General features: G+C 60.0%; 2 protein-coding genes and 1 long non-coding RNA gene across 6 annotated transcripts; 1 reads left to right on the top strand and 2 right to left on the bottom strand.

Moving 5' to 3' along the window:
* Positions 1-3,320: 3,320 nt before the first annotated feature.
* TRIM11 (tripartite motif containing 11) lies at positions 3,321-11,599 on the bottom strand. Its single transcript, XM_042981243.1, has 6 exons — positions 11,053-11,599; positions 8,295-8,390; positions 7,841-8,071; positions 5,450-5,472; positions 5,261-5,361; positions 3,321-4,740 (listed from the first exon to the last, which is right to left on the bottom strand). Exons 1-6 carry the CDS (start codon positions 11,458-11,460, stop codon positions 4,193-4,195), a joined length of 1,407 nt encoding a protein of 468 aa, XP_042837177.1. The 5' UTR covers positions 11,461-11,599; the 3' UTR covers positions 3,321-4,192.
* Positions 11,249-17,794, top strand: LOC122237294. Of its 3 annotated transcripts, none has more exons than XR_006215669.1 (6): positions 11,249-11,433; positions 11,649-11,994; positions 12,136-12,234; positions 15,303-15,367; positions 16,457-16,543; positions 17,217-17,794. It is a non-coding gene; the product is annotated as an uncharacterized LOC122237294 (long non-coding RNA). The 3 variants fall into 3 exon arrangements; XR_006215668.1 differs by lacking the exon at positions 17,217-17,794 and adding an exon at positions 17,054-17,181; XR_006215666.1 differs by lacking the exons at positions 15,303-15,367; positions 16,457-16,543; positions 17,217-17,794 and having other exon boundaries at positions 11,253-11,433; positions 12,136-12,470.
* On the bottom strand, positions 12,459-19,556 carry TRIM17 (tripartite motif containing 17). Of its 2 annotated transcripts, XM_007093443.2 has the most exons (7): positions 19,442-19,555; positions 16,916-17,349; positions 16,109-16,204; positions 15,496-15,726; positions 13,619-13,641; positions 13,428-13,528; positions 12,459-13,183 (listed from the first exon to the last, which is right to left on the bottom strand). In XM_007093443.2, the coding sequence occupies exons 2-7, from the start codon at positions 17,342-17,344 to the stop codon at positions 12,636-12,638; spliced, it is 1,428 nt and encodes a 475-aa protein (XP_007093505.1). In that variant the 5' UTR covers positions 17,345-17,349; positions 19,442-19,555; the 3' UTR covers positions 12,459-12,635. The 2 variants fall into 2 exon arrangements, with proteins under 2 accessions (XP_007093505.1, XP_007093506.1); XM_007093444.2 differs by lacking the exon at positions 16,109-16,204 and having other exon boundaries at positions 19,442-19,556.
* Positions 19,557-20,846: the final 1,290 nt, after the last annotated feature.

The following is a 20,846-nucleotide window of genomic DNA, read 5'->3' as shown; positions in this document are numbered from 1 at the left end:
AGAAATGTAAAATCTGAACAGACCTGCCACAGCAAAGAAACTGAGATGGTAGCGAAAGAACAGAGACTCCCCAGAATCCCTGGAATCGGATGAGGTCACAGCACAGTCCTGTGCCAGCTAGTTCTCAGAAAACAGTGGCGGGGGAACGGAGACCCCGGTCCCCAGGTATGAATGCAAGCCCCCTGACACAGTACGAGCTCACGGAGTCCAAGAAGAGGAACACGAGCCAATGGGATTTACCCAGGAAGGCAAGATGGGCGGATTTAGTAAAAATCCCTCCAGTGTGCGCTTGGGACAGCTGCATTCTTTGGCGTGAAAATTAGACCTCGGGCCTGGGGTAATCAGGAGGGGAGGGGTCAGTGCAGGGGTCCAAGCAGAGGGGCCAGGCGGGCGCGCTCACTCAGGGGACGTGGGGGACTGGGGCGCGGGGAGCAGGGAGGCTGTGGGGTACGTGGGAGGCATGGAGGGCGGGGGATGCGCGGGCTGCGAGGCGGGGTCTGGAGCCACAGAGCACACGGGGATCTCAGAGGACCGCGGGGGCGGGGTTAGGACACAGGGATCTGGGCGAGGGAGGAAATCGTAGAGCCTGCCAGGTTCCGGGAAGTGCCCAGTCTGTGGGGGTGCTGGGCGGGGCTGTCGAGCGCAGCGCAGGTGGGACCGAGCTGCCCTCCACGGGTCCCTCAGGGTCTCCGCGCCCGCGCGCAGCACGTGCGGAGACTCGCGGCAGCCCCCGAACGCACCGCGGGTCGTGTGGACTCCAGGGCGCGTAGACGCAGCAGGTGCGGCCCAGGCCAGGGACGCTGCGGGTGGGGGGCTCCACCCCAGGAGGGATTCCAGCGCGCCAGGGAGGTGGGACGCGGTGCGCACGGATGGTTGCGCAACTCTGCCCAAGTTTACGGAAATCACCCAGTTAGTTGTACGTTTGCAGCAGGTGAAGTTGGGGCACAATGAGTCCTCAGCAAAGCTTTTGGAATGCAGGCAGCGCTCCAGGAGATTGTGCGGGTGTGAGGGAGGATGGTGCTGACCTCACTACCGGCCGCTGCACTAGATGCAGGAATGTGTCCCGCAGGTGCAGGGAACAAGACGCTTGTCTGTTAAGACAGTCTTGTGGAGGCTTTCCTGACCAGGAGAGGTGCAGGAGGGGAAGGGCTTGCAGGGAGTGACCAGCAGCCAGCACCAGCAGGGATGGTTTTAGTTCTTAATGTTCTTTTTACCTCCACGGAGCCATGCCCTGAGATTAGACCAGGCGCTCCCTTCCTGAATATTTTCTTCATTCCACGAATTACAACCCACAATGCCTGTTTCTCTTCTCTACCTGCTTTCTCTGCTGTCTCCCCGTTGGACGGCTGAGCCACCAGGGAGCAAGGCGTCTGGGAACTTTAGGAAGTGGTAGGCTCTGTGCTGGGTTATTGTGGAAGCCTCTGGATTGGCTGAGCACCCGGGGTGCGCATCCTGGTTCTCTGCTCCCAGCCTTGAGTTATCCGCCTCCAGAGCACTCATCACTCTGAGGGGATGAGGGGGCTAAGAAAACCAGAGGAGGGGCTCACACCCGCTGCTGCCAGCGTAGGACATCATGCACTGGTCATCAACCACCCCCCCCCTCCCACCGCCCGCACAAGGGCATCAGCCCCACAGGCAGGAGCTGGCATGTTGCTGTGGTCTGTCCACCATCTAGAACAGTGGATGGCACCCTCAGGCCACTGGAGTCAAGCAGGGAGACCAGGTGGAAAGGTGGTGAATTTAGGGTGTGTGCTTGTGAATGGGCATCACTGAAGCTTGCTGTTGTTTCGCCTGGTGAAGGGTACCAGAATACGCTACCTGAAAATATCACACTTTGGCATTAGGATTATTTTGAGATGGAGGCAGATGAGCTCTGTACCCCTCATGTCCCTAAAAGTGGGACTCAAATGTAGGTGTCCATTTGTCCTCCATGCCAGGAAGGACTACTGGTCACAGGAGAGAGCTCTAGACCGTCAGCCTGAATGTGGCAAGGCGGGAGGGCTATCCACATGATCCAACTAGCCTTTTCAGTTTACCTTCCCGTGGCACCTTGAAGCTTGATGCCACTTCCTGTGTCCTGTGACGTCTGCACAAAGTCATACTTTCAAACTGTGTTTTTTTAAAATGTTTATTATTTTTTAGAGGTAGAGAGACTCAAGAGTGTGAGCAGGGGAGGGACAGAGAGAGAGGGAGACACAGAATCTGAAGCAGGGTCCAGGCTCTGAGCTGTCAGCACAGAACCCGATGAGGGGCTCGGACTCATGGATTGAGAGATCATGACCTGAGGTGAAGTGGGACGCTTAATCGACTGAGCCACCAGCCGCCCCTAAACTACCTAAGCTGCTGGTCTGAGTTACTCATTTTCCATAGATATCTCCTATCAGTCTCTGTGTTGAAAACCTGTTTTTCTCTTGTTAATCTTTTACTACAGGGTTCTCAGTGAAGCCGTCAGAGGAGCAGAGGATAAATGAGGTCTCCACCCTTACACCAGCACCCAGTGCCCTCCTAAAGCCATGGCCAGAGCATCTGTCCTGGTGTCCTGGGTGTGGCTTGGTGCTTGTCCACTCTCCTGCCCATGAGGCTGTCATGCTGCCGGCTGCACTCCCGATGGCCACTGTGCCAAGTCCCAAACCGTAGGGCCAATCTTGCTGCAGGTGGGAGCAGCCAGTATTCCCTGATCCTCAAGCAGGAGTGACGCAGCAGGAAGTCACTTGGGAAGAGGTAGGAAACACTGCCAGACCCCCGCTATACTGAGAAAATACTCGCCCATTGGTATGTAACGTGAGGGAACTGTCCAGGATGTTCAAAGTGGTATACATTTATAACAATAGCCAAGGAGCACCTGGGGGGGCTTAGGCCGCTAAGCACACGACTCTTGATGGTGGCTCAGGTCATGATCTCGTGGTTTGTGGGATCGAGCCCATATAAGGCTCTGTGCTCACAGCATGGGCCTCCTTGGGATTCTCTCGCTCTGCCCTTCCCGCACTTGTGCACGCACACTCTCTCTCAAAATAAACATAAATAGAAAAGTAACAATAGCAAAAAGTCAAAAAATGGGAGAATGCATAACCAAATAAATGGAGCACTTAGCTACTGTGCACTTTCTGGGTATCTGGAAAAACAAAACAAAACAAGAAAAATGTTCCTGAGGCAGGTGCATGAGATGAACGCACAGGAGAACGCGGTTGGGAGTCTGCTGTGCCCATGGGGGTGACTTGTGCCCCTGACTTCGCCCTTGGGGGTCCTGCCTATGTGTCACCCTCCCGGGGCCATCCCCCTCACTGGTGCATTTCCTCACCTCCACAACTGCAGACAGCAGATTACAGACAACAGTTAATTTATTTGCTGTGACATCGGTCCTTACAATAAATAAAATCTAGGGTACAAAGAATTTGCAGCACACCTTTAAGCGGGGTGACCAAGAGTCTGAACAAAGCAAAGACAAATCCCAGACTGTTAGGAGGAAAGGGAGGGAGCTCTCTGAGCCTAGCCTTCCCCAGGCAGGGCAGGGATGCCTAGGGACCGGGTACACAGAGTTCTGGGATCAGCGAGAGGGTGACTGTCTAGCTGGTGGTTCTCAGCCCAGGGGAGACTGTAGGCTCCTGTGCCTGCTCACCTCAGGGGCCCTAACCTCTGCTGCACCTGACCGGGAGCCAGGGAAGGGCATTTTCCAGAAGACCCAAGTGGTCTGCATTTGGGGGAGTGGCGTGGTCACTCGGCCCCCTGACCTGCGCTCCCAGCTTCCTCTGGCCACCTCCGCATACCACCCGGTACCTGGCTGTTCCGAAGCCCATTCTGCCCTGCCTTGTAGTGGACGGGACCTGGACACAGGGTGGCAGGCTTGGAGTGGCCTCCTGCCGGCAGCTCCGGGGCCGTCGGGGGCTCAGGCTTCAGCCGGAGAATGTCCCACAGGCCGTGGTGCCTCTCCCCAGACCTCTGTAGGGCTCCGAAACCAGAGCTGGTGACTGGAGATGTCTCAGTGCCGTGGCCCCAGGAAAGATTGCAGCTGGCCCCGCACATGCCAGCGCACGCTTGCAGGAGCGAGCACACTTCAGTTCCGCTGTGCGCACATCTGTGCACGGCACCGTGTGTACCTCCCTGGCTCAGAGGACAGCACTACCCACCCAGGGTCCTGTGTAGCCAGAAGTCCCTGATCCCCGGAGCCAGGGTGAGGAGCCACGGGGCTCCCCCGTCACTGGGGAGCCAGCACGTCCCCGGGCCCACCTTTCAGCCTGCAGATGGTCATGGGCGTGGGGCTGCTGGACAGAGGTGAGAAAAGGGCCCGCAGGGTCCCCGAGAAGGGGGTCTCAGGGAAGGCATACAAGAGGGAGCCATCAGTGGCGCTGTAGAAGGACAGGTGCCCAGCCTCGTAGTCCAGAAAGATGCCCACGCGCCGTGGCGGGTTGCGCAGTGGGGCGAAGGCGCGCTCAGACGAGTTGTAGTAGCTGCCCAGGAACACCAGGATCCAGAAGCCATTGCCGGCAAACAGCTCGCCCTTCTCCTTGCGGTTGGCTGTCTCCCTGCAGACGCCCAGCGCCCAGCTGGCCCGCTCCCCCACCTCCACCTCCCAGTAATGACGACCCGATGTGAGGGCCTCCCGGCCCAGCACACAGGGCCCGGGGTCGAAGCGCTCAGGACTGTCGGGCAGCGCCTGCCGCAGGTCCCCCCGCCGCACGCTCCTCCTGTCCTCTGACAGGACCAGCTCGGGGTTGGCGGTGTCAGGATCCAGGGTCACATCCCCTGCAGATGGAGTGGAGGTCACTGGGGGAGCAAGTGGGCAGCCCTGCCTGTGCGCCCCTGTGGACCTCTGTGGGAGCTGGCTGTGCACTGGCCACGCCCCATGTTGTCTCTCTCCCTGAAAGCTATCACCTAACCACCTGCCATTGCAATTCGGAATGTTCCAGAAGGAGGTCCAGGCTCCCTCGCGATGCACCCTCCTTCAGAGGACCTGTGAAACCCCAAGGGTTTCCTGCAGCCACTCCTCCAGTTCCTGGGGCAAGGGAGGAGTGTCCAGCCTACTCGCATCCTGGACTCCCCACAGCTGGGGTCCGTGCGGGTGGACCTGTCCACCCCGGCGGTGGTCTGACCTCTGCTCTTCCTACATGCCCAGGCCAGCAGCCAGACTGGCCCTCCCTTAGCTGCTGTCTGGTGCCTGAACCCTCCAGGTCTCTGTGAACTGGTCCACCACAGGAACAGACCCACCCTGCATGCCTGCAGGAGCTCAGGACCAGTGCGTCCTCTGGGCCACAAGGGTACCCACCTCGGAACTTCCGCAGGGCCTCCACCAGCCCCGGGACCCTGCACACCGTCCTCATCTCCATGGGCACCACCTCAGGCGGCTGCAGCTTCACGTCCTGGACCCTGGAGGGGGCAGAGCATGTGTCACCTCCCATGGCAGCCCTGCCCTGCACCCCGCCCACCTTCCCCGGGGAGAGGCCGGGGCTCCTACCTGCGCAAGGTGTCCCTGATGTCCTGTGGGAGAGACACACGCCAGTCAGCGCCTGTCCCCTGACCCTGGGCCCCCCCACGCCCCGGCCACCAGTGTCCCCCAAGACCCAGCTCTGCCCCCCGTCTCACACTCACTCACACACTCATACACCAGTGATCAGGAACCAGCGGTGGGCTGTCCCAAGTGTAGCTTGGACATGGGGACCCTGGAAAGACCCTGGGCTCAGCCACCCTGCAGACCTGGCCTCACACCCCCCATGTGCTTAGAGGATGCAGGGCACTGGCTACTTGCTTGCCCACCCAGAGCCCCCAGCACCCCTGGGTGGCGGGACACATGGGCGGGGTCCTGGCCTCCAGGGCTCAAGGGTACCTGGCTGTCTGCTGCCTGCCCTCCCACAGGTCCCAGACTCACACCCACCTTCCAGGTGAGGCCTCTCCACTTGGACATTCCTCTCTCCCATAATGACACACACAAGCATTGTACTCAGCATGAGGGATTGACTGTGTCCCTCGAATCCAAATGTTGGAGGCCTAACCCCCAGGGCCTCAGAACGGGACTGGATTTGGAGATGGGGACTTTACAGAGGTGGTTTGAGTAAAAGGAGGTCACTAGGGTGGACCCTGATCCCACATGACTGGGGTCTTTATCAGAAGAGGGGACTGGGGCACAGACAGGGGACAACCATGTGAGGATACAGGGAGGAGACAAGGAACCTGGTGTGGGTAGCATGCAAAGCAGAAACAGCCTGTCCTTGGTAGTTTTGCTGGGTGGGCAGCCCACCCAGGGGGCACTGGGGAATGACGGGGGCAGTTCTGGTTGTCACAAGGCCTGAGGCGAGAGCAAGGCCCTACCTACCCTGAGGGTCATGTGGAGGGCCCTGAGCTCCAGGAAAGGGGCTGGCCTCCATGCAGACCACATGGCTCCTTGGAGACACATATATCCCTTTAGGAAAAGGCTCTGAGCGGACCCAGGATGGCTACAGGGTGAGCCTGGTGGGGGAAGCTGGGACCCCCAGACTCTGTCACACAGCTGGGACTCATAGGTGTGGGTTCCTGGAAGTCACCCAAACCCTCACTTCCTTGTCCATGAGGGTGCACATCCCCACCCACCCAGGTGCCAGAACCCATGCAGCAGTCCTCCGCCTAACACTGAGGTCCGAGGGTGCAGGTGCACATGACCTCGCTCCCTCACACCAGTACACAGGGTACTGCTGGGGTCTGCTCTCCTGCCCCTCCACATGGCAGACCCCACCCCACCCCTAGCACAGGCAAGGGGGGCTCTGGGGCTGGGGGGTGATAGAAGGGACAGGGGTCCTCCCTCTAGCTAGCCAGCCAGCTAAAGATCCAGGCCAGGAGATGTGAGCAGGTTGGGGGAGGCAGTGGAGGGCAGGTGGGGGAACAGGCAGGGGGCACTGGGGGGCAGGTGGCCACTTTCAGGAGTGCAGCAGGCCAGTCAAGACAACCCACCCACCCACAGCCTCCAGTGAACCCTGTGCCCGCGCCACTGGAGCCTCCAGTGAACCCACTGGGACATCTCACATTGTCCCAAATCACGTTTCATACAGACCTGGGGTTATCATCTCACGTCTGGGGCTGACCCCTCCTCTTTCCAGAACTTGGGGTGTCCCTGCCTTCTCCAGCCTGGTTCACTTCCCCTGACCTCCTTGGCTGGCGGCTCAGACTCTGCCTCACTGACCACAGCCTACTTCTGCCTGAATCCCCGCGAGATACTTGGTCTTGGGTTCTTCCTCTTTCCCAGGCTTGAAACTGCCTGGTGTCTCAGCAGGGCGGAAGGACCAAGTTCAGACCCCAGGAGGGCAGCCAGGAGCCTCTGCCTTGTCAGTGAGATGCAGGAGGGTCACCACCCGTGGGAGACGCCCAGGGCTACACACACAGCGTCCTCACTCCCACCCTCTGCCAAGAGCCAGGCAGAGTCTCAGGGCCCCCACAGGGCTGGCGCAGGAATCCTACAGGACTCCCGCCGGCCCTTCGCAGTCCAGGGGACCAGAACCTCTGGAGCTAGCCTGGTGACCCACAGACCCCAGATGCCACCTGTCACACGGTCCAATAGGGCTACAGGACAGGCACTGGAGCAGTTCCGGGAGGAGTTCCAGATCTACACCCACTCCGCAGGACCCGCAGCCACATGTGGATCCCCGGTCCCAGCTACCCCCTCCCCCCCCCCCCCCGCCCCACCTCTCACAGGTGGGTGACACCTGGGTGAGCTGAGCGTGCAGACTGCCCCATCCGGCTGTGGCTTTCTCTGCTTTCCTCCCTCTGCCCCGTGAGCCCATCCCTGCCCAGAGCCCCCATGCAGGCACCCCCAGGGCACAGCGCTGCCCATCCCTTCTCAGAGCCGGCACGCACACACCTGGGGCGCAGTGTGCCTCACCTGCAGCAGCCCCAGCGCAGGCAGCTGGCAGCGCCCCTCCAGCTCCGCGATGAGCTCGGCCAGCTGCGCGCTCTGCTGACCCAGGCGGGCGGCGCTCTCCCGCAGCGGGGGCAGGACCTCCAGCTCCTCCTCCTCCAGCCTCTGCAGCAGCCGCTGCTCCTCCTCTGCCAGCAGCCGGCGCAGCCTCTCGAACTCTGCCAGCACGTTCTGCCGCTGGCTCTCCACCATCTTCTGCAGGGTGAACAGGGCAGCTGAGGGCCCAGGGACCCCATCCATCCCCCACCTGGGGCCCCCACGTCCTGTCCAGTCCCCAGCCTCACCCTCCTGGGCGGGTTACACGCAGGGAGTCTTCCTCATACACAGCACGAGGCAGGGGCCCGCTTGCCTGCTGCCCCCCCCCGCCCCCCCCCCCCCCCCCCCGACCTTGGGCACCTCGGGGCACCGCGCCACCTGCCTGCCACAAGGCACAGGTCTCCTCGGCCTGGGCCTGGAACAGCAGCGCATCCTCCATTTGCTTCCGCAGATGCTCTAGGGACTTCTCCAGCTTACCCTACGGGAAGGTAAGGCCAGTGTGACCCTGGCTGGGTGGGCCCCATCCCCACTCCAGTCAACCCGGCCAGGCATGACACATGGGACAGCCTCAAATTAACCTACGAGTCCCCTCCCCACCAGCACCCTCCCCTGACTCAGTCCCCTTTCCTTCTCCAGGCCTGCACTGGGCTCCCTGCAGGCCCCACACCTCTCCAACTGACTGCGCTCTCCCTCCAACTTCTAGATGGACTGAGGCCCGGGGAGGTGGTGCTTTGTGGGACCCAGCACCCCAGGGTGTGCAAATGCCAGGCACAGCCCTTTGGGGGCAGGTAAAGATGGTGTGCTGCACACCCCTAGCATGAAGGGTAGCTACCTGCTAGTACAGGGAAGGAGATCAGAAGGTTCCAGCCCAGAGGGGGCCACTCTGGCACAAGGACTCTCTGGAGATGTAGGAAGAGCCCTCTGCCCTCCTTTCTGCCTCAAGGCAGAGCAGAAATTTCCCACAAGGGTGCCCTCCCTGTCTGTACCCAGAAGGGGACGGCAGTCATCACAATGTCTGTCAGACAGGACTGTGCCTGAAGGGACTTTATGACTCAGATAACCCTGACCTATCACTTGTTCCCCCCATATATTCCCTAGTTCCTTTCCCACAACTTACTGACCCTACAAGCCCTCATTCCCTTTCTTTTGCCTAGCCACTTCTCCCCAGTTTATCATCACCCTTTGTCAAAATAGAACATAATCCCATATCTAAAAGGGTTTTTCATTTTGCCTCTGTGAAGCTCTTGTGCCATAGAACATTTAAAAGACTGATAAAATTATGGGGCCCCTGGGTGGCTCAGTCGGTTAAGCGTCACACTTCAGCTCAGGTCATGATCTCAAGGTTCACGAGTTTGAGCCCTGCATTGGGCTCCGTGCTGACAGCTCAGAGCCTGGAGCCTGCTTTGGAATCTGTGTCTCCCTCTCTCTCTGCCCCTCCCCTGCTCACCCTCTGTCTCTTTCTCAAAAATAAATAAAACATTAAAAAAAATTAAAAAAAAATTTTTTAATGTTTATTTTTGAGACAGAGAGAGACAGAGCATGAGCAGGGGAGAGTCAGAGAAAGAGGGAGACACAAAATCCGAAGCAGGCTCCAGGCTCTGAGCAGTCAGCACAGAGCCCGACATGGGGCTTGAACTCACGAACTGTGAGATCATGACCTGAGCTGAAGTTGGACGCTTAACCGACTGAGCCACCCAGGCGCCCCTAAAAAAATTTTTTCTTTAAAGGCTAATAAAATTATGTTTTTTTTCACTTGTTACTCTGCCTTTGTTAGCTTAATTTGCAAGCCTCAGTCACTGAACCTAACAAGTTGGACATAAAGCTTTGCCCTCCCCTACGATAGGAAGGGGTTTAAGTGCTGCCCCAAGAGGCTTTATCAGGCTAACCGAGAGGGGCCTCTGGAGAGCGGCATGGTCACTTTCTGCTCAGTGACAGGAGAGCACATTTGCTGGACCGACAAAAGGGGTGGGGCATCCACGTGTTGTGCCTCAAAGTGGAAGGCAAGACTTCAGGGGTCTCCGTCAGGACGAGCCCACAGATGCAGATCAGGATCCAAGTTTGTCCTGTTCGTTCTAGAACAGTGACAAACTGGCCAAGTACTGGTTCACGTGGCTATACCACGTCCTTGGAGCAAGCCAGCAGACGCTCTGGGCCATGAAGCACAACGCACACCAATCCAAACGTTGGCAAGGTGTCAGCCGTGTAGTCAATACCTGGGGTCCAGGAGCAAACACTCCTGAGGCCCAGTGAGGACCGCACATGGGTGTCTGCCCCGAGCTCTCAGCAGTCGGGCGAGGGCTGGCCTGGATTTTGAGGAAATGCGTTTCCAGAACAAAGCGGGGTGGATCTTGCCATGTCAGGTGGCATAAGTGGCTCCAAGCATCCCACTCGGAAAGCTTGAGGGCTGCGGGGACCCTGGCACCTGCCTCCCAGGGAAATGGCTGTGTCCCCACCCATCCCAACCCAGTGATTCCTCAAATCTCATCTCCACCCCACAGCCCTGCCTCGCCCATGGCCCTCTGAGGGCTGAGCCCACTTCTGTCTACGCAGAGAACCTAAGGTTCTCTTCCTGCTTTCTCCTTCTCTGGGCTCCATTCCTGATTTTCAGGCCGGTGCCTCACTGGTGAATGGTTTCCTAGCCAGTAGGTCTGGGACAGGCTGCACACACACCCTGTGCCTTGTCCTTAGACCTCGGCCAGGAAGGTGCCAGCCTAGACCGGCTGTACAGGTACCCTGTGTCCCCTACTCACTGGCCAGGATGCTGGTGCAGGCTTGCTGCACTCAGACCCTGTTTCCCCTAGACCCCAGCCAGGATGGTACCGGTCTGGGACTGGCTGCACACACACCCTTAGACTCCCCCCCCCCCCCAAGAGGGTATCAGTCTCCATTGTTGCACGCGCACCCCTACAACCCGGCCAGGGTGCACCCCCAGCCAGGAGGATGCTGGTGTGGGCTTGCTGCACTCACATCCCGTGCTCCTTAGAACCCGGGCCAGGGTAACCCCGACAACCAGAGGGTGCTGTGTGAAGCCGGCTGCGTGCACTCCCTGCACCCGAGCCAGGAGCACACCACCCCCGGGATCCCGCCCGGGCCGAGCCCCCACCCCCGGGCCCCGACTCCAGCCGGGCCCCGCCGCGCACCTTGAGGTCGTCGGCCGCGTCCTGCAGCGGGCGCACGCGGTGCGTCCAATGCTCCCCCGAGCGCTCACAGGCGGCGCACAGCAGGCGCAGCTCGTCGCCGCAGAAGGCAGCCAGAGGCTCGCGGTGCGCGGCGCACACGCCCTGCGGGACGGGCGACGGCGGGTGCAGGCGCCGCGCCATCTCGGCCATCTTGGCGAGCGGGCGGTTGGGCCGCAGGTTCCTCTGCGGGGACAGCTCGCGGCACTCGGGGCAGGCGTACGGGCCTTCGGGCTGGCCCCAGCAGCGCCGGATGCACTCGCGGCAGAAGTTGTGGCCACAGTCGGTCATCACGGGGTCGGTGAAGTAGTCAAGGCAGATGGCGCAGGTGGCTTCCTCCTGGAGGTTGGTGGACAGGTCGGGGGCGGCCATGGCGCCGGTCGGGCGGAGATGGGCGGCGCTCTTCGCCGGCTCGGGCGGTGTGGCCTCCGTCACCGAGACTCCGGGGAGCACTCGGAGACGCGGTGGCTCCAGGGACGCGCGGAGGAAGAGGCGCCAGGGCGGAAGCAGGAAGCAGCTGTTTTTTTTTTTTTTTTTTTTTTTGGAACAACCCGCTTTAGCTCCCGATTGGCTGAGGCCGGCCACGCGGCCCGCGGGCCCAACCGAATTGGAGGCTGCCTGCCCGCTGACCTCGTGGCGTAGCCTCCGCTGTCTGCGCGCGCGCGCGTGCGCTCCAGGCTGTGGGTCACCTCTTCCTGGCGTCCCGGGAAGGACCCGTTGCAGGACCCGGGCCGGCGGGCGCCTCGCACGTTCGCTGGGTTCCCCGCACAGCACAGCGACTTCGAGAACAAGGGGAGCCTGAGGCCGCGGCGGCGAGCCCCAAGCCGTCTCCCGTGCGCCCCTGCGCCGGGCACGATCAGGATCAGTGCAGGAAGGGGCTCGGCCTGTAGGCACTCTGGCCTTAAGGTAGACATACACCGACTGGGATTCTGGGTGCCCGGCCTGGCGTAGGGCGGTTAATGCGCCTGAAACTGCGGGGGCGGGGGCCAGAAAGGACTCTCCTCCCACCACCACCCCCCTCCCCCCCGTGACCCGTGATCCCTGCAGGTGCACCTTCAAGGCTGGACTGCTCTGAGGGTTTCAGCGATGCAGTTTGAAAAGTGTCATCTTCCCATGGTCCCCCCTTCCCCATGACACCCGCGAAAGGTGCGTGCAAACGTGGAAGTTTTGGAAGACAAGGTGGGCCCTGCTCTGCGAGTCACAAGCAGCCCATGCGCAGGCAGCATCCCTGCGTGGGCGTGTGTCGAAGTGGGGGCTAAACACCAGCACCCCATGCTGCGTCGGGCACGGGAGGTCCCCACTTAGAATCGGCCCACTGTGAAACCCAGCGGTTTTCAAAGCCTTTATGACGCATGTGTGAATACAGTCTCTTGATATTTAAAGGCTTTAATCGCGATTACACTTCAGCTTTGAGAGCAGCCAGCCAGTGGCTCACAAGCGCTCCACCACCTTAGATATGTCTGGCAGGTGGCCTGCGCTGAGTGGAGCCACCTCACCTTCTGGAGAAACCAGGGACTCCCGCGCCCCCCTTCCCCCGGCCTGTGCCCCTATCCCTTCACCCACAGCGTCACTGTAGAGATGACCATCTGGCCTGATTTGGGGGCCCCCAGGCAGAAGAAGGGCTTCAGGGGGCCGGAGAATTGCAGCTGGGCGTAGGTGTGCAGGTGGGACCCGTCCTTCAGGTTGTAGAAGGACACCTCCCCCGCCTCGAAGTCCAGGAAGACCCCCATGTGGCTGGGGGGCTCGGCCAGCGTGACAGGGGTTGGGGCAGATGTGCTGGGTGTGTACTTCTTCCCTTTGCACAGCTGCACCACCCAGAACCCATTTTCGGGGCACTTGGGGACCCTGTCCCTCCGGCTCACATTGTCCCTGCACACGCCCAGGGCCCAGAGAGCGTCACCGGTGAGGTTCATGCCCACCTCCCAATAGTGCCTGCCCGAGGAGAAGGTCTCCCGGCCCACGGCGCAGGGGTAGGCCAGGAACCGGTCCTTGCTGTGGAGCGCGCCCTCCAGTGGCGTGCTCAGGTAGCGCCTCTGGCGGCTCTCGTACAAGAGGAGGTAGGGGTAGGCGGTGGCGGGGTCCGGCACCACATCCTCTGCAGATGGAGGGAAGGGGGCAGCGAATCATCCCTGCTCTCCCTAACCACGCCCCAGGGCTGAGTCCAGCTGTACACCTGGGCCACTGGGGTCCCTCCCCCAACTGTCCATATTGGTGGTGCTAAGGAGCTGGGAGCTGGGGGGCCATTTGGGCACCTCACCGTATGTCCCCATAGGAACAGAAAGGGTACAGAGTGTGAATGTCCCATAAAGGACAGTCCCCCCGGCTGGGCCCCTGCTTACCTTGGAAACTCTTCAGCACCTCTATCTGCCCAGGGACCCTGCAGACTGTCCTCAGCACAGTTGGGGTGGCCTCTGGGTACTGTACACTCAGGCTGTTCCTCCTCCAGTGGACACAGGGTCATTGTCCCCTCTGACCCCACGCGGAGCCCTCCCTGCGCCCATCAGTGCCTCCCCTGCAGCTGGCCACGTACCTGCTCAGGAGCTCCTTCATGTCCTGCAAGACACAGAAGGAGGGAGATTGGCAAAGCCTCGTGAGGAATCTGGGGCGTTGTGCCTGCGTTTCTGGTCTGTAGTGCTAGAAAGGCTAAGATGTTTTCCCACAGCCCTGTGCCCACTTTCCAGAGTGTAACCCGGTCTTGGCTGCACACAGGAATCCTACGCGCTGGCCCAGCCAGGCCTCCTGTTCTCCCCACATAATGCCTGGGGACATGGAAGCTGTGCCAGTGAACCCATGGGTGGAATTGGGGGCACAGGGCAGGTGACCATCAATGTGCCTTTTGTAGTTCAGCATCACTGTGAGTGACAAAAAGGTCCACATGTTAGTTTGTAGATAGGTTGCTTTTTATAGAAGACAAAACGTTCCTCTGAGCTACGTAGCCTGAGTTACCATATAACCTGTCATCTAGAACAGGCCCCTACCTGGGGACAAAACCCACAGAGGTCAGGACAACAGACAAAAACCTGGGCCTGAGCCAGGCAAACAGGACGGACGCATGGATTCCCTGCATGTGGCATTTGCTTCTCTTGTGGAAACATGCACACAGGAGTGTGTGCAATCTTATCTGTTGCTGTGGATTCCGTCCCTCCACATAGTTGGTGAATCACCCACTTGTTGGCCAACATAACCCCCTGCTTTCAGGGCCTCGGTGGGCCGGTCTGTCCTTGGAAGGCCAGCTGTGGCCTCTCGTGACTGCCATCCTGGGGTGCAATCACATGACTCCCTCCTGCCTGTGAAGTCGTGGGTGTCTATCTGGGCTGGTGTGTCTGTGCCCCACATCACCTCACTAATGACAGCCGCCCCCAGGCCACCTCCCTGGGCTAGGAAGGGAGGGGACACACATCTGCAGGACAAGAGCCTGTTATGGGCTGACTGGGCTTCAGATTCACACACTGGAGCCCCAGCCCGCAGGACCTCAGAGGGGGACCGTATTGGTGATTGGGTCTTTAAAGAGCCGATTTACGGTAAAGTGAGGTCACTAGGGTTGGACCCTAATTCCCTAACACTGGGGAGAGAGGCCTGGGGAGTAACCAGGCCTGCCTGCGCCTGGATCCCAGACTTCCTGCCTCCAGGACCAGGAGACAGTCCACTGTGTGAGCCACCTCCTGTGGTCTTTGTGAGGCAGCCTGAGCTGAGACAGAGCCTTCCCCTGTGTGTACTAGTTACTGCAGTCACCACCTGACCACACCTGGGCATGAGTCCCCCCCCACCTGGGCATGAGTCCCCCCCACCCAGATAGGTGAGCAGGGGTGCTGAGGTCTCACCTACCCCCCCAGGTGAGCAGGTGTACTGAGGTCTTCCCTCCCCCCCCAGGTGAGCAGGTGTACTGAGGTCTCCCCTCCCCCAGGTGAGCAGGGGTGCTAGGTCTCCCTTCCCCCCCCAGATAAGCAGCTGTACTGAGGTCTCCCCACCCCCCAATATGAGCAGTGGTGCTGAGGTCTCCCCTCCCCCAGGATCAGGTGTACTGGGGACTCCCCTCCCCCAGGGAGCAGGGGTGCTGAAGTCTCCACTCCCCCAGGTGAGCAGAGTTGCTGAGGTCTCCCCTTCTCCCCAGGTGAGCAAGGGTCCTGAGGTCTCCCCCCCAGGTGAGCAGGGGTCCTGGGGTCTCCCCTCCCCCAGGTGAGCAGGTGTACTGAGGACTCTCCCCCACCCCCCAGGGAGCAGGTGTACTGAGGACTCCCTCCCAGGGAGCAGGTGCACTGAGGACTCGCCACACCCCCAGGTGAGCAGGTGTACTGAGGACTCTCCCCCACCCCCCCAGGAAGCAGGTGCACTGAGGACTCGCCACACCCCTAGGGAGCAGGTGTACTGAGGACTCTCCTCCCCCCAGAGAGCAGGGCGCCCCCTCACCTGCAACATCTGCAGTGGGCTGTGCTGGTTCTTGTCCTCCAGTTGGAGCAGCAGCATCTCCAGGGAGTGGCCCTGCCGCTCCAGGGTGGCAGAGCTCTCCCGCAGCCTGGCTCCCACCTCTTCGTCCTCAGTCTTCAGGGCCTGGAGCAGGCGCTGTTCCTCCTCCAGGAGGAAGAGGCCCATCTTCTCAAACTCCACCAGGATGCGCTGCCTCTGCTCCTTCACCTTCTCCTGCAGGAGCCGACGGTGGGGGAGGGGGGGATTGCGGGTGTGAAGGACCCCGGACCCGGGTCCACTCCCTTTCCCCGCCAGCCAGATGGGAGGGCAGCTCCTAGGACGCTGTAACCCCCCAGGGTCCTGGTGACCCACAGAGAAGAAGCTAGCCTAGCAGGGGAGGGAGCCCCTCTGTGGGGTCACCTGCTGAGCCCCAAGCAGTGGCACCCAAGCGTCCCTGCATCTCCAAGGCGGCCGGCCTGGGCTGGGCGTGTGTTCTGGATCCTGATTCTAGCAGGAATCCTGAGCTCCGGGTATGTGTTCGCATCCACACAGCTCTTGTGTGGCCTGTCCGAACCCACTGGGCTCCTGTGTGTGCACCCGGTCCCTGGGCACCTGCCTGCCACTCAGCCAAGGTCTGTCTCTCCCTGGCCTGCAGCCTCCCAGTCTTCATCATCTCCTCCCGAAGGTGCCCCATGTCGGCCTGCAGCTTCAGCTGTGAGACACATGGACCGCAGAGTGTGGGGTCAGAGGCCCTTACGCCCTGGCATCTGCCCAGTGCCCCCACCCCAGAGAAGGACATGAGGGGGTCCTGGGGAAGAACACATGGTACCCGAGACATGCGCCTTGGGCAGGAGGGTTATTATGAGCTGGAGCCAATCAAGGATCAGCACTGCAGAAATAGACCTTCTCGGGGCTCCCCTTAACTGAGTAAAGGCCAGAGAAAGAGGAGTCTCTTTCTCTCCAGGGGTCTCATCCCAGGAAGGTTTATGGCCCTACAGGAAGGTGGCGAGCTGGTGCCCCGATGCATGTGCACTAACAACCCTTCTCTTCCGTGAGTTTCCCTATATTTGCTTTCTACTGTGCTTGGCACATGTCTCCAAGCCCACATGCTGAATACGAACCCCCAGCATGGAGTGAGGAGGTGGGGCTCCTGGGGGGCAATCAGGTCACGAGGGTGGCGCCCCCAGGAATGGGATTAGTGTGATCATACAACAGACCCCACAGAGCTCCCCGTCCAGTGAGGACAGGGAACCAGGATGAGGGCTCTCAGCCCATGGTGCTGGAGCCCTAACTGCACGGACCTGGGGCAGGGCCTCCAACAGTGTGGACTCCAGGCCACCAGCTTTGTGGACGTTTGGGCCGTGCATTATGGGGGCTCTTGTCCTGCCTACTACATGTGCACCAGGACGTCCCTGTGACCCACCTTGTACTCTTGCACGGCCTCCTCGACCGGGACCACCCTGTGGGTCCTGTGTTCCCGGGCCTCCTTGCAGACGACACAGATGGGGATCTGGTCGTCCTCACAGAAGAGCTTCAGCAACTCCTGGTGCTCTGCACACAGGTCCCTGCTCTGGAAGCCCGGGTGCTGCCGCGCCATCTCAGCCACTTTGGTCAGCAGGCGGTTGGGCCGCAAGTTCCTTTGCGGGGACAGCTCCCGGCACTCGGGGCATGGGAAGGAGCCCTTCCGCTTCCTCCCCCCTTTCCTGCCTTTGGCCTTCTCCCAGGTCAGCCGGATGCACTCGCGGCAGAAGTTGTGGCCGCAGGAGGTCATCACCGGGTCCGTGAAGTAGTCAAGGCAGATGGAGCACGTGGCCTCCTCCTGCAGCTTTCTGGCAAGTTCCAAGGCATCCATGCTTCCTGGGCAGGGAGTGGAGTGTCCCTCACATGCTCCTTGATCCTCTCCACCCCAAACCCTTGTCTGTGGCCGGCCCCACCCACTGTAGGGAGAATCTTGCTAGGTTGCGTTAGAGCGTCCCCCCAACCCCCCACCCCCCACATGATGTCTGATCTGGCTCCTCACCTCCCACTGACCTATCTACAGCAAGAATCCTGTTTGGCCAGTTTGGCAAGAATCTCTCTCTCAGAGATTTTTCATCACTAACCCCCACTTCCCCTGAACCGCCATAAATCCCCACTGGTCCACCCTATACTGAGATGAGCCAGTTCTTTGCTGGGATCTCTCATCCCCTATTACAGTAATCCTGAACAAAGTCTGTTTTTACTGTCCTGACTACGTGTCAGCTCTGGTGTTCGGCCACATGGTGCAGGCAGAAAAGACACCTGGTGTGCGTGAGTGCATGCACAGACATGCACACACACAAGAGCACACACACGAGAGCAAGCACACACACATGTGCACATATGCACACACACAAGAGCGCACCCATGCGCACACGCTCACATATGCACACATACACATGCACAGAACATACACACACACATGTATACACATATGCACAAAAATAGACACACATGCATGCTTGCACACATACGTGCACAAATGAACGCAGAAACATACACACGTGCACACACATACACACATGCACATGCGCGCACAAGCAGACATGCACATACACACGCAATGCAAACATGCACACACATGCACATACATGAGAGCACACACGCACATGCGCACATATGCACACATACACGAGAGCACGCATGTGCAGAGAACATATATGCACACACGTGTGCGCGCATGCACAGAACACACAGCACACATGCACACACAAACGCGCACAAATACACATGTATGCACACATGTGCGCACATGCATGCACACACACACAAATACATGTACATGTGCGCAGATGCACACATGCACACACAGAGACATACACATGCACACACATGCACACATACAGTCTCACAAGCACACACACAAATACACACATGCACACACATGAGAACACACACATACACACACACGCACACACATGCACACGCACACACATGGTCACATGCAAGACATACGTGCACACACACGAGAGCATACATATGCACACACAGTGCACACATGCACACAAATACACATGCACGCACACACGTATATGCACACACACGGTCACTCATGCACACACATACATGCACACATACATGCAAATATGCACGCACACACGACAGCACACCCACATACGGCCACACACATGCACACATGTACGTACATACGAGAGCACATACACGCACACACATGCACACACACATGAGAGCACACGCACAGATATATATGCACACACATGAGAGCACACACATACACACCCGCACACATAGTCTCACAAGCACACACATACATGCACACACAGTCACACACGCACACACGTACATGCATACATGCATGCACACATGAGACCACACACATACACACATGCACACACATGGTCACGCTGGGTGTGGCTGTACCCCTGACCCTATGCCAGGGAGGTCCAAAGCCCCCTCTGCAGGTCACAGGGTGTTATTCGAGCCCTGTTAGGGGATTGGAACATCATTTCTGGACTTTACTATCCCAGCTCCTTTCTCTGCAGTCATCTGCAGTGAGCAGGGCTGGATGCCTCAGGCCTCCCACGTCCCAGACCCTGGTTCAATTTATCTGGAGCTGTCTCTGCAGACACTGTGAGGTCAGGGTGTCCCTCTGCTCTCTCCACCCTAAGGGGCATTGCTGCCCACCCAACAGAAACGCGGGCCAGTGGGGCAAGCTGGTGGGCTGGGGGTCTGGCTCAGGATGGAGGCGACACGCCCAAGGACCCCAGGTCAGTGAGGATGGACAGGCCACCCTCCATCCGAGAATGCTTTTCTGTAAAGGGACAAAACCAGTTCACCCGTCTGGTCCCAGGCTGTAACCATCCTGGAAGCTGTGTCTGCTACAGGGGCAGCGCACGAAGTCCCCACCAGAGCCTCAGCGCACAAGGGGTGACGTGCCGCCTGCCCCCTCCCTGGAGGGACCGGTACTCACCACCGGGAAGGGGGCCACAGGCCGCGGTCGTCCTCAGCCACGCGCGCAAATAGCGCCCTGGAAAGCCTGCGTTTGCGCAGTGAAGACCATGGGGCGGTGGTCACAGGGGGCGTGGGGGCCCCCGGGGGTGCTGGGCTTTGTGGCGTCAGCAGGGGCGGGGGCAGGGGCGGCGTGGGGGGGGGGCGCTAGTTATCAGGTGGGGGCAGGGGATGGGGGCGGGAGGCTTTGTGGGGCGGGTTGTCAGGAGCCTGGGGATGAGGCGGGGGCCAGCGCAGAGTGGGTCAGGGGTGGGAAGGCGGCGGTTTTGGCAACCCAGCCGGGGGGAGGGAAGAGGGATGATAGAGATTGCAGGGGCAAAGGCCAGTGGGGGGTAATCTTTCTGAGAGGTGTGGGAAAAGAGGGTTGCAGGCAGGGGGGAGGTGGGGAAGGGGCAAGGGGTGGATCCACAATGGGGAAGAGATGAGAGCAGAAGACAGAGCAAGTCTGGGCTCCCCGCGGCGTGGAGGGGGGGAGGTGCGGGAGGTGAAGGGATCGCTGGGTGCGGGTGGGGATGAAGTGGGGTCGCTGGAGGAGGCAGCAGGGCGGGCGACCCTCTCACAACAGCCCCACCTCTCCGGTGGTGACTTCGCTAGTGCTCAGAGCCGGGTCCAGGGGAGGGGGCGTCGTCCAGATCCCCGGTTAGGAAAGGAGGATCATATCGGACGGGCACTGGGAACGGTCGACCCCTTGGGGTCCGGCCCCCGCCCGGAGGTTGCTTCGGCGGGTAGCTGCCCCCAACCCGGACCTAGAGCTCGCTGGTGGCTGAGCACCCCCAAGTCCTAGGGTCTGGAGGACCCGACAGATGAGGAAATTGAGGCTGGGCCAGGGCAGGAGGGCGGGGAAAACAGGCATGTGGCTGTAGACGCACAGGACCAGGACAGGCTGGGCGCTCACCCTTTTTATGTGCGCCTGGGCCTGGGCGGTGCAAGAGGCTCCAGGCGGACAGCCTGATGCTGATTCTAATCCCCCCTCCCAGAGCCACGACCCCTCTGCTGCCCTTTCCATCAGCTGGGGCGTTCTGGGCGGAGGGTGTCTTTCCCTTCAGGGAACAGAATCATGGAATGTTCAAACCTTGAATAAAAAGGTGTCAGGAAGACCCACAGGAGAGCAACGAATCCCGTGCATAAAGTGCCCAGATGAGCCTTTTACCACGTTTGATGTATCTGGCCTGTTGTTTTGTCTGCGGGGAGACAGAGCACAGGCAGGGGAGGGTCAGAAAGAGAGGGAGACACAGAATCTGAAGCAGGCTCCAGGCTCTGAGCTGTCAGCACCAGAGCCCAATGCGGGGCTCAAACCCACTAGCTGTGCAATCATGACCTGAGCCCAAGTCAGACGTTTAACTGACTGAACCACCCAGGCGCCCCGA

The sequence above is a fragment of the Panthera tigris genome, chromosome A1 (assembly GCF_018350195.1).
Source record: "Panthera tigris isolate Pti1 chromosome A1, P.tigris_Pti1_mat1.1, whole genome shotgun sequence".
Classification (NCBI taxonomy): domain Eukaryota; kingdom Metazoa; phylum Chordata; class Mammalia; order Carnivora; family Felidae; genus Panthera; species Panthera tigris.
The sequence above is the reverse complement of the archived record's forward strand: the minus strand, read 5'-3'. Positions and strand labels throughout refer to the sequence as shown.

Bases quoted from the DNA above. Each gene is read 5' to 3' on its own strand.
- TRIM11 (XM_042981243.1), bottom strand. From the start codon at position 11,460: ATGGCCGCCCCCGACCTGTCCACCAACCTCCAGGAGGAAGCCACCTGC. The intron at 5,473-7,840 runs GTGAGGCACACT...TCTCTCCCACAG, and splicing joins CTGCGCTGGGGCTGCTGCAG to GACATCAGGGACACCTTGCG. The intron at 4,741-5,260 runs GTGGGTACCCTT...CTCCATCTGCAG, and splicing joins GGCCCTGCGGAAGTTCCGAG to GGGATGTGACCCTGGATCCT.
- TRIM17 (XM_007093443.2), bottom strand. From the start codon at position 17,344: ATGGATGCCTTGGAACTTGCCAGAAAGCTGCAGGAGGAGGCCACGTGC. The intron at 15,727-16,108 runs GCAGGTGCCCAG...CGGCTCCTGCAG, and splicing joins AGACCTTGGCTGAGTGGCAG to GAGAAGGTGAAGGAGCAGAG. The intron at 13,529-13,618 runs GTACGTGGCCAG...TGTCCACTGGAG, and splicing joins ATGAAGGAGCTCCTGAGCAG to GAGGAACAGCCTGAGTGTAC.